At 36.5% G+C, this 11,643-nt stretch overlaps 2 protein-coding genes across 4 annotated transcripts; both read left to right on the top strand.

Annotated features, from left to right (window-relative positions):
• The first annotated feature begins 646 nt into the window (after positions 1-646).
• LOC105775958 (uncharacterized) lies at positions 647-2,384 on the top strand. Its single transcript, XM_012598441.2, has one exon. It carries the CDS (start codon positions 1,158-1,160, stop codon positions 2,109-2,111), a length of 954 nt encoding a protein of 317 aa, XP_012453895.1. The 5' UTR covers positions 647-1,157; the 3' UTR covers positions 2,112-2,384.
• Positions 2,385-8,039: 5,655 nt separating this feature from the next.
• On the top strand, positions 8,040-11,262 carry LOC105775964 (probable magnesium transporter NIPA3). Of its 3 annotated transcripts, XM_052622717.1 has the most exons (6): positions 8,045-8,387; positions 8,669-8,766; positions 8,852-8,979; positions 9,476-9,613; positions 10,109-10,201; positions 10,617-11,262. In XM_052622717.1, exons 2-6 carry the CDS (start codon positions 8,751-8,753, stop codon positions 10,680-10,682), a joined length of 441 nt encoding a protein of 146 aa, XP_052478677.1. In that variant the 5' UTR covers positions 8,045-8,387; positions 8,669-8,750; the 3' UTR covers positions 10,683-11,262. The 3 variants fall into 3 exon arrangements, with proteins under 3 accessions (XP_052478676.1, XP_052478677.1, XP_052478678.1); XM_052622716.1 differs by having other exon boundaries at positions 8,040-8,766; XM_052622718.1 differs by lacking the exon at positions 8,669-8,766 and having other exon boundaries at positions 8,048-8,387.
• Positions 11,263-11,643: the final 381 nt, after the last annotated feature.

Raw genomic sequence — 11,643 nt, 5'->3', positions numbered from 1 at the left:
ACTTTAGCTTTGGCCATAGCCTCCAACTCCATCTAATGTATATAACTTGATGTTACCCCTAATGCCATCGTGACTAAAATCCCGAGGAAACCAGTTGTTGGTAATATACGAATTATGAAACTATGTATATATATATATATATATATGAATTACTATGAAATAAATAAGCAAATGGGGGGGGGATTAAGTGATTGATTGAGAGTGGAAGACAATTTCCTTGACACATGAGTTTACATTTTAGACTTTCCACTTTGTTGTCAACAACCATCCCCACTGAGATTGAGACTCAAGAAACAAATTTCAATTGTGTAGTTTCTTTCTTTCATTGTTCGCTATATAGTTCATATGTTCACATCAACCTAAAGCTAATTCAAGCTAAGGGAAAAAAAAATAAAGAATAGAAAGAAAGACAAAAGTTAGAGAGGGACACGTTCGCCTTAGGAGCTGAAGAAAGCAAATAATGTGGTAGCACTAAGTATGGAGAGAGAAAAAAAAAAACCCATACAAACAAAACACCTAAAAAATAAAAGCAAAGCAAGCATGTGGACAGTGGGGTTTAAGAGATTTTTTTTATTTTATTTTTACTACTGCTTATGCAACTACTACTTCATACAACCTGTAAATAAAAATTAAAAATAATAATAGGAAAAAACCCCTTTCTCTTCTCTTCTTTTCTCTTTCCTTTCTCTTTCTCTCTCTGTATGTATGTATGTCCGTTGCATTTATATAAACATGCAGTAGAGCGTTTCTCCATTTTTTTTTTTTGAAAATTTTTGTGGTAAATGAGTGTGAATATTGGGCATCCCCCAGATTGCCCAAATCTAGCTCATTTTCATCGTTTATGGTTTTGATTTTGCTAATCAATTCCAAGGATTGCGACTCATTCTACTACCGTTAGCAGTATTTTTTTTTGTTTCCTTCCTTTTTCCTTTCCTTTTCTGCTCCCTCTCGCTTTACTCTCTTCGCCTCTCAGCTTCTTCTACAAGTTGATGTTCAAAACAGAATCCTAAGTTTACCTTTTTTCTCTTTTTTTTTCAACTATGGATCTGCTTATTTGACAGTTGTTTTTATCACTGTTTTCCTTGAAAGCTCATGCAATTGCTTCAATGCCGTTTCCTGTTTGCCCCCGTCACATCGCTTACCCGCTTGCATTATAAATGAATTTCGACACTCGTGCTTCCGTCCCGCTGCTTCCGAGTCTCGCGATGCTCCTTGTGTTTATCTGCTTGTTGTTAGTCTCGCCTCTACTGGTTCAATCTTTTGATGCTAATGCCTCTTCGACAAGCGCCGCCAGAGCCCTGGATGCGCTCCTTCAAGACTATGCTTACAGGGCCTTTGTACGCCCTAGGACTGGAGTGCCCTACGATGCCCGCGTTCCTTCTAATTTCACTGGGATTAGCATTACAGCAATGAGGTTGAGGAGTGGTAGCTTGCGGACCAGGGGTGTGAGGATGTACAAGGAGTTCGAGATCCCCATTGGAGTTGTGGAGCAACCTTATGTGGAAAGGCTTGTTTTGGTTTACCAGAACTTGGGCAATTGGTCCCTGCGGTATTATTCGCTTCCCAACTACACCTATCTCGCTCCTGTTCTGGGTCTTCTTGCTTATGATGCTTCTAACTTATCGGCTACCAATTTGCCGGAATTGGATTTAAGAGCATCTGGGGATCCTATAAAAATCAAGTTTTCAGATGTTCGATTGGCTCCCAATGGGTCACTGCCCAAGTGTGTTTGGTTTGATTTACATGGTTTGGTTAAATTAAGTAACTTGACATCAGCCAATGAGTGTTCAACTATCCAACAGGGGCATTTTTCTATCGTTACTGAGTCAATTGCGCCACCAAGCCCACCAACCAGAAGTGAAGGAAAGGAGAGTAATAGAAGAACATGGATAATTGTTGCTTCTGTTGTGGGTGGAGTGGCATTGCTGGCATTCTTGGGATTCCTTGTACTCTGGGCACGCAAATGCAAGCGGAGAAAGAAAATGCAAGAGATGGAAAAGGCTGCTGAAGTGGGAGAAGCACTACATATGACCTCCGTTGGGGATACAAAAGCACCGTCGGCAACGGTCACTCGGACTCAACCAACTCTTGAGAACGAATATGTGCCCTAACCCTCATACGAGCATTTTCCTGTATTCAGTAATTCTTCTGGTCACAGCCTCACACCCATTCTTTTTCTTTCTAGCGGTTTGTTCTTGGTAACCTCTCGGTTGTAGTGTGGGTAATATAGGATTCTTTTTTGTGTAGGTCTGTTATTATTGCTCAAAAATCTTTTCATAATTCTATGATTCATTGTGGTGTGCATTTAGCCGAAATGATTTTATTCTATATGTCATGAATTATAGTTGTCTCATTCGTATGGAATAAAACCTTTTTTTTCTTCCTGGGGTGCCTTGTGTTTTTGGATTTACTTTTGTCTGTTTCTGTCGAATGTAGGATGAAAAGGTTGCTTTGTAATCAAAGCATAGCTGATGTTAAAGCTTGACTCCAACTACCGTTGGTTTGAGGCAAATGTTAGGCTTGGACATGCGTGGCTCTGAGTTATAATTTTATGTTTTACTCTGTCTATAATTTTTGGTTAGCTGTGCTACAGAGAACTTTATTCCAACTTCTTCGCTTGTAGCCAATTTTGGTAATCCTTGTGCATTCTGTGATCTTTTTTCTTGCTTAAGGTAGCTGAGCTAGAAACAAATGTTTGTTCTTTCTATAATGGTAGTCTTAAGAAGGTTAATGGTCTGCAAGGAAAGTTATTCTGTAAAAAGAAGTTCTAAAAAAATGTTATATCAGTAAGAAAATAAGGTATATATGACATAGAGGAGGTGGAGCAGACTCCGAGACTTTTCCCCTTAAATTTTAACCACAGCAGGGATTAGGAACTTTTGGAACTCATCTTCTTTGGTTGATGCAGTTTGGCCATCTTCAACATCTTCCGTTATTTTTGCTTGCTTCTTGAAGTGTAGCAATTGTGAAGCCCCTTTTGCATCTTTTGTGACATCATGATGTATGTGGTAAGTAGTAAGTCTACATTAAAAATTATACTGATCTCTAAATATTTTGGTAACGCCAAAACATTGATTCCTTTTTACTTTTCTAAGGTCCTACTCCCCTCAAGTGTAGTCTCTTGAAAGTGCTTGTAGGAAATCCTTCTGGTCTGATATAAATGATGAACATTTCTCTTCCCTGAAATCTGCTTATCTTGAATGCCAATTTTGTTTGTAGACTTCATTGCTAAATATAATTTTCTGATGGACTTTATCAAGTTGGAAGGGTAGTTAATTGTTGAACAATGCTTTCTACATTTGCCCTCAAACTTGGCCACTAAACTCTATTTTTCCACCTTGACTCTAGTTTTGTCACATAAAAAAAGTCCTGCTCACCAGAATGCAAGTCCAATACTACTTACATCTCTTGAGTCTTGATGAAGAAGAGATGAAAGTACTTGGAAGACAGAATAGAGAATCTTCAAATAGGTAACTACTTTGTCACATCCCTGATCATCAGAATGTAGGTGCAATACATCTCTTGAGTCTTGATGAAGAAGAGATGAAGTTCTTGGAAGACAAAAGAGAGTATCTTTGAATGGATAACTATCTGGTATAGAATAGTGGATGTTAACGTTGCTGTCCAGCCATTATTGCAACATGTAATATGCTGAAATATTTGCATCTTGAATAATTCCTCTCAAATCCAATTTACTTTAGCAGGCGTATAATTTAAGATGTACATCATTCTATTCAAGGCATCAACAGCCTTCTTCTCTTTACTTTCTACTTAAAATTGCATTTGGTAGTGTGGTTAAGCATGGCTTTGCGGGTTCAGTAATCTTGGCCTTTCCCATGATGTATTTCTTGAGTTCTTCCGGAGACATAGGCTTCTTTATGGCTACTTTTTTCCCTTTTTGCTAGACAAGACTAGTTCATGTTGTTTCTAGAAAGAAAATAGTATCTGCTTCCCTTTTTTGTATTTATCTCTGCCATATAACCATGGCTTACGTAGAAGAAATTTTCTAATAGTCGTAGGCTTGATATTACACCAGTTATTAATTTTATAGCTACTATAGGAATCGAAATGATCATTTTTATAGCTACTGGAATGGTGTTTTTCTTTTTCTACCCAAGTGATCTTGTAAGGCTGTGCATGTGATAGGCTTTGCTTTGTAGACTATAGCAGCTTATGATACTGCTTTCATAAAACTGTAGCAGTCCAGTATGCAATACCAAAGTTGTCATTGTTTTATAGTGGACTGTGAAGAATGGCAATATGATACAAATCTTGTTTTCTACCTTTTGTGCTGCAAATAGTTGCCTTACCACAATATTTGTTTTACGATATTGATAGAAATTGTTTCAGTGTTGCATTGGTCATTGTCTTCATCATCTACATGGTGTGTATTCTTCAACCTCATGTTAAAAACTTTCACCTTCTACAGTTTCAGCATTACCTTTTTGTAATGAAGATTCTTGTTCTCTTTACTGTCTACATAAAATTGCATTTTGGATAGCGTGGGTAAGTATATATATATATAGGCTATAAGGGCAAATATTTGCATTTCCACTTTGTTATGTATCTTTGCTGTATATCTTCCAAGAAGAATTATCTAACAGTTATTGGCACAATATCACCCCAGATATCATCTTTGTAGCTACCATAGGTACTTGAAAGAAACAAGAGCAGGATTACTGGAATGATATTTACTTTTTGGTTCAACCGAAGTGATCCTGTAAGGCTATGCATGTGGTTGGGCTTTGATTTGTAGAACCGCCACAATCAATTATGCATTTACAGAACATGTCGTGTGAAAAATAGCAATTAAGCCAATCTTCTTTTATCTTCCACCTTTAGTGCTGCTATTAGCTAGACTTCTCCTCGGCTTAAAAGTTGGGCATTTACTGATGCTGTTCCAAGGCGAAGGGCAGAGAGGAAGGTGTAGTTGTTTAGCTCTTATCTAGCTGAAATAATGAAATCATAATTCTTTGAGTGCTGTGTTAATATGGGGTCATCTACGGATGGTCAAAAGCCTTCACAGGAGCATAAAACAAACATTTATTCCATGTCAGAAACCTATGGGATATTGCCTTTGCTGCTTTATGATGCTGCTAAAGCCAAAGAAAAGAAGCCTTTTCTGTTATGCTATGACTTGATTAGTTTGGTTGGTGGTTGAAGTGGTGCCTTTGTGTATCTTTCCCACCAAATTTAAAAGCTGGCAATGACGTAGGCATAGGCAGGGGAGCCAAGCGGAGAAGAGGAGTATTAATTATTCAGTTTTATTACAGTGAAACGAAGTTATAGTAATGGTTCAGCCGCCACCAATCCAACACACAAAGCGCACAATGTGATTGATGTCTTATTTAAATATTGAGCATCAGTGAACTGTTGTGTTGGGTGCACCACACATAAATAGCTAGATCGTATAGATGGGATACAACTCTGTTTGTCTGTATGTTTGTCTAAGTCTTAGAAACAACATAATTAATTGAAGACGTCTGTGCTGTGCTGTGCTGTCCATTTTGGAAAGCGTCTCCTCTTCTACTATCATTAACATTACCAATACCTACTCTCAAGTGGTCTAATGAATGATGTCATCTCTTAATCATAACACCAACAATCAACACAAATACCTTCTTGACATTGGCAATGACCCCACTATTTCCATCGTAAAGAAGGGGTATTGAGATGCAGATTGAGGTTATTTAAAGAGCTGATTTACAAGGAAATTGTCTTGAGTCCATAAAAATTCATTGGACAAGGAAGCTAGTGCTGCTTATAATCCAATAATTTGGTATCTCTGCTACCATCGTCAGACAGGAAAAGCAGGTGCCTTTTTATCCGGGCAACTGATGGAGGAGATCCTGCATCCAACTGGTTTCGTTTTTGAATTCTAAACATCAAATGTAGGAAAGGGTAGCTCAAAGATGCAGATCCTGTACAAGTTGCCAACTGATACGCCTTAAGAAAGGTCAGAATCCTGATGCTACAACAGCATAAGGGCAGTATATTTGAGTATGGGCATCTTCTAGCAGTGATGGAGAGTTTGTTTGAAGATGGAAGGATTATGAATAGCATGGTGGTGAAGGGAGGGAAGGAGCATTTTCACTTGGTTACCAAACCCCATTTCAAACTCAAACTCAAAATAATTCATAGACTCTTCATGATCTGGACACACTAAGCAAATAGGCCACAAAGAATTTGAAAGCAACAAATCTCGAATACACCACTCGAGAAATGTAAACATTTAGCAACTGTTGTAAAAAGTGCAACATTTCCGGAATTCATGCTTCATATTACAAAAAAGAAAATACTTTGACTCTTTAGTCTTCTTTCAGCAGGACAAAACATCATAAAGCACTTTTATTTCTTCTCCATCGCTCCATTGGCCAAGATTCCTACATTTAACCTGAAATGACATGAGCTTCTATGTGAGGATCAAAGAAAGGCAAAGTGGGCAGATATATGCAAACAAGGCAGGATCCTTTATCAAGAGAGACGTAGAGAGAAAGCAAATGGGTGTTAGCCATTATAATCAATCTAAGGTATTGCAGCATGGAGACTGCCGGGAAACCCATCACTTAAGATGTGTTTTAAGTGCATGCACACATGAACTAAATACATGTGAAACAAAAAGAGGACAATAAGCATAGATTTGTGCCATTGGTAGTCTCCTTCCTGTTGAAGGATATGCAAAGTAACAAACAAATGCAGCACCAAAAGTAATCTTCAGAGGGATTGACAAATTTGCAACTATCATTAAAACTTTTATGTAGAAGTATTTTGAAGAGTACTCAAACCATTTAGTAAATATGGAAAATAATGTGCATTCAATATTGTGTATTCACATAGGACATAAACATAAATGCTGTTGTAACATTTGAAGCCAAAGACTGACCCTCTGGGTAGACAGCAAGATTTCCTATATATATGTATTCAATATTGTGTATATTCGATAGTCAGCTCGTGAGATAAAACCACCATGTCAACACATTTGAAATGGACAACCAAATCAAAATCATGTCATGAAATGAATCATTACAGGATTGAAGATACCGTCCTTAAAGACCACAGGGTAGTTAGGGGCTGGCCGGAGAAAGTTCAATAACATTAATCTATTAATAAATTCAACTATGCGTTTGCAACTTTTCTTATTATAACTTCAATTTCCAGATCTTTACTCTATTGATTAAGGAATGTTAAGATTATATATGTTCGGCATTAGAAAATTGGCCAAGTACGATAAATTTCTAATCAAAGTGCAGGAGTCAATGGAACTAAAATGGACATAATCCAGCAGATTGAAAAAAAAACGGAAAACGAATTGAAATCACAAATGAGTAAAAAGGAAAGAAAACGAAACTGAACTGAAAACCCTAAAATGTTGAACTCTGATGAAATCAAGGACATGGAATGAAAAACATCAATAAAAACATGACTAGAAAGGCGAAATTAAATCAGAAAGAAAAGAAATTACCAGTAATAAACTAAAAAGGGATCAATCGGAGGAAGAGAGGTTCTCGAAGAGCTTCTTATCCCTTCTTTCCATGGCGACGTCCCACATATCGTTCCCGATGTGCTTTGGCTGTTTCAATTTCAGTTTCATCAGATGATTTCAATCAAAACCAATGAAGAAACGGATCCATAATTTTTAACTTCTAATTTTTAATTTTAGGAAGAAAAAAAAAAGGAAAACCGACCCGGCCATGATAGGCTTTGTGGATGAAATACTGAGCGTTGCCCATAACGCAGAGCATTCCAGCTATGATTCCAAGAGGAAGTGCAGCTTCCAACCATATCCAAGCCATTCTCTCTCTTTTCGGTTTCAACTTTTTCAACCTTCCGATGTTCAGTGAGGACTAATAAACTGTTTTGTTTTGTTTCGTCATTTAGCCCAGCCTTCATTTTAATTTCTCATTATAATTTTTTAAAATTTTTATTTATTAAAATTTTATATATACCCATCTTTTAGAGCATGTTTGGTTTGGTGTATTGGCTTTAATCGGTGGCCCCCACTTAATCCGGGTGTATTACGTCGTTTGGTTTGGTGTATTAGTAAAACGCACCTAATCCGTTACCTTCCTAATCGGTGAAAACCACCTATTTCTATTCCCCCTTTTGCCCAGATTGGCTACCGATTCAGAATCACCTCCCTGATTTACCCTCCCCCGATCCCCTTTTCTCTTCTGTTCCTTCATCCGATTTCCTTCCTTTGTTTCTCTGCTCCCACTCCATTACGCCTCTTTTCTGCCGATTTGCTCCCTCCTTTTCTTTTCTTTTCTTTTTCTCTCTGCCACTCTTTCAATTCCCTTCTCAACCAGTCGACTTTTTTTTTTCTTGTTCTCTCTGTCACTCCGATTGCTCTCAGTTGGTGGGTCTCCAGGTTTCTGCAACTGTGAAAGGTAAAGGAATGGAATCACTGTAATACGCTTCAACTCTCTTTTTTCTTTTCTTTTCTTTTCTAACTCTCTTTTTCTCTCTGTAATTAGTGTAACAAAGGAATCTATGCCTTAGTTTTATGAATGTTTTCTTGCATGGAAGTTAGGGTCCCAACTATTTAATTTAATTTTATAAGTTTATATTGGTGCAAATATGTATAATCGAATGAGAGTGGTAGTGAAAAGCTGTATAAAATTGGTGTGATCTTTTGAACTCTGATGAAGTATGAGTTGAAATATAACAGTGGGTTATCTTCTTCAATAAAAAAATTGGAAGAATATATAAAACAAGAGAGCCCTATCACTTCTGTTCAGGAGATATGGGCTATGGCTACACAACCGGGTTAGTTGTCACCATCAACCATCTTTCTCGGTTGTCTCTTTTTCGTTTTAAATCGTCGAATAATGCTGTTTCCTTTCCATTACAGCATTTTTACTCTATCTGGGCTCAGTTATTGTATTGGTCGTCCTTTTGATCTTATATTTTGCACCAAGATGTGGGCATACAAATGTGTTGGTTTTCACTGGCATTTGTTCATTAATGGGATCTCTCTCGGTATGTTATTTCAAGTACTAATTGTTTCAAATTTATTTTGCTTCTGACGAGAATTAATTACTTTTTTCTGGCATAGCCAACTATGAATTGAGTAAAACTATAACTTCAAAAGCTGCCTGATTTATCTAAATTTAAAATAGGTGACATATAATCATTTTTTGGAATTTAAAAAGTTTTCAATAATGTGAAATATTTAAATCTTAAAATTTTGAATGTCCCTGGAATATTTCAGTTTCATAAGGCTTTGATCCTTCGATCAAGGTAAAGCCATCAGTTAATGTGATCATCCAAGAGTCAAGATATGCACTTTTCTATGACTAAAGAAGGGAGTTTTATAGCCGAATCTACCCTTTTAATAAATATATAGTACACCATGACTAAATGTGAGCTTCTGCTTGATATTATCTTTTTCAAAAACCAAAACTAGGTCTTTATATTATTTTCTTTTTCAAAAAGTTATCAATGTGTTGTCTTATTTTTATGAATACAAATGCAGGTGATGAGTGTTAAAGCCCTTGGAATCGCACTCAAACTAACCTTTGAGGGAAAGAACCAACTAGTCTACCTGGAGACATGGTTCTTTATGTCCATTGTCGCTACATGTGTCATTATACAAATGAATTATCTCAACAAGGTAGAAATTTTGTTGTGTTTCGGGTAAAATATTTTCTTCCAAGTCATCTAGAATCCTTTCCACCACATTCACAGTTGAACACATTTGAGATAAGGTTATAAAGTTAAAAACAATATCTAGAATAACCATTTGTGTCCCTTGGCTTTCCGTCTTTATGCATTGAGGAGATTTCCTTAAGGATATCTGGTTGGGGGAAGGTTTCAAGTATCTGGTTTTGCATATGTTTCTCTTGTTCTCTAAAGAAGGATATTTTTTATGAAAACTTCTTTGATATCTAACACCTAGTTGTTTAATTTGCCTTGGTCATGGCAGTCTTTCCATGTTCAGTATGGTGCTTTTAATATTTAACATATGCTAGCAGTAAACTATCATGTACAAGGAGGTTTTGGTTTCAAAAGCTGGCTCAAATAAGTCACGGATATGAGTTGATGCCATCAACTCTTTTTAAATTTTCTGTAAATAGTTTCTGATCTGAAAAGTATTCTGATGTTTCAGGCCCTTGATACGTTCAACACTGCAGTTGTGTCCCCTATTTATTTTGTCATGTTCACATCGCTTACAATCATTGCCAGTGTCATTATGTTCAAGGTATTGCATCATCAATTACTGATTACATCTTGCTAAAACTATTATCATCTTTTCCTTGTGAAGTCTCAGATGTGAGAAATTAAGGTCAAAGTGTCATGACTTAGTGAATAGGCTGCAGCTGGCTTGGATAAAAAGTAAACATAGATTTTAGGTGCTCCAGTCCTCCCTCTAGCCCGTAAACTGAAGTTCGGCTGGATGAGTTCAGAAGTAAAACTCATTTACTGTGCCCGGAAAAGAAATTAAAGATAAACTAAGGAAACTCTTCTAAACTCTTATGGAATACTGAAGCAGTTTCTGCAGCTTACCTATTTAAGCTTCTCCAAATTTAGGACAGCCTCGTACTGTATATCTTCTGTCTTGGGGTTAAATACTTCAATCTCTCTATTGGAATGTTATGTTATTTAAATAATTGCAGGTGAGCATGCACCTCTATCCCCTACATTGTCTACCGGACTCTTCAGTGGTAACCGTGAAACTCTGAAGCATGATGAAGAAAATGAGCTATCGCCTGATGATATTTGTTTGAGGAAGCAAGAACCGTACTAAGATGGCTAAATTAGTAAATTGGGAGTATAAACACATCTAACATTTTGTGTGCTATAAGTGCCAAGGTGAAATCCAAGTTTCAAGAATCCTTAGACGGTAACAGAGATGATTTTGCAAGCATGAGTCCTGGTTGCACTAGACAAGAAACAAAGTGACTGAAACTACTTAAACAGCTGGGCTTGGATTTCATTGTTAATCATGTGCAGTACCGGGATGCTACAAGCTTGGAGAGTGAATTGGTGGGTGATGGTGCTTGAAAGGGTGACATTTTCAATTGAAAAGCTCAGCAGATATGGGTGCTGAAGGAGACCTCAGACCTAGATTTTGGCAAGGGAAGGTGGGTTTCTGAGATTGTTGAAAATTTTAATTAGGTAGGACAACAGGAAGAAAAGTGTGCTTGTAGAGTATGATACATATGGATAAATCAAATGTAGTGTCTAAGATTAATTGGATTTAAATTGTGGTTGTTGACGTGATTTAGTTGCAATGCAAACATAATGGATATTATGTGGTAATTTTGTTGTTCATTTTACATTCTTTTTAAAATATATTTGTTGCAAGTATAATTATGAATTTATGGTTTTGTTTTGATGGTTGAGTCAAGATCTTCCCATCCAATTTAATAATTAACCAACCCCCTGCACTTCTTCTATTCGGTAATGCGGAATAGATTTCAACATTGGATTTTAAGCATTACTTTCAAGTGAGGTAATTTCAATATCGTCTATTTTTTAGATAATTTAATGTTTCCTTAGTAATTTGACATTTTTAATGATTTTTGTTCATTTTGTTTAAATCAAGATAAAATATTTATGTATTTATTATAAGCTGAAAATTTAATATTTAACCTATTATGTTACATTTCATTTATTACATTTTACTTCAAATATTACTTT

The sequence above is a fragment of the Gossypium raimondii genome, chromosome 10 (genome assembly GCF_025698545.1).
Source record: "Gossypium raimondii isolate GPD5lz chromosome 10, ASM2569854v1, whole genome shotgun sequence".
In the NCBI taxonomy this organism is placed as follows: Eukaryota; Viridiplantae; Streptophyta; class Magnoliopsida; order Malvales; family Malvaceae; genus Gossypium; species Gossypium raimondii.
The sequence above is the reverse complement of the archived record's forward strand: the minus strand, read 5'-3'. Positions and strand labels throughout refer to the sequence as shown.

What these genes read in the sequence shown, in the direction of transcription:
- LOC105775958 (XM_012598441.2), top strand. Translation starts at nt 1,158, where the DNA reads ATGAATTTCGACACTCGTGCTTCCGTCCCGCTGCTTCCGAGTCTCGCG.
- LOC105775964 (XM_052622716.1), top strand. Translation starts at nt 8,643, where the DNA reads ATGAAGTATGAGTTGAAATATAACAGTGGGTTATCTTCTTCAATAAAA. An exon ending in GGCTATGGCTACACAACCGG is followed by an intron (nt 8,767 to 8,851) that starts GTTAGTTGTCAC and finishes TTTCCATTACAG; the next exon opens with CATTTTTACTCTATCTGGGC. An exon ending in CATTAATGGGATCTCTCTCG is followed by an intron (nt 8,980 to 9,475) that starts GTATGTTATTTC and finishes ATACAAATGCAG; the next exon opens with GTGATGAGTGTTAAAGCCCT.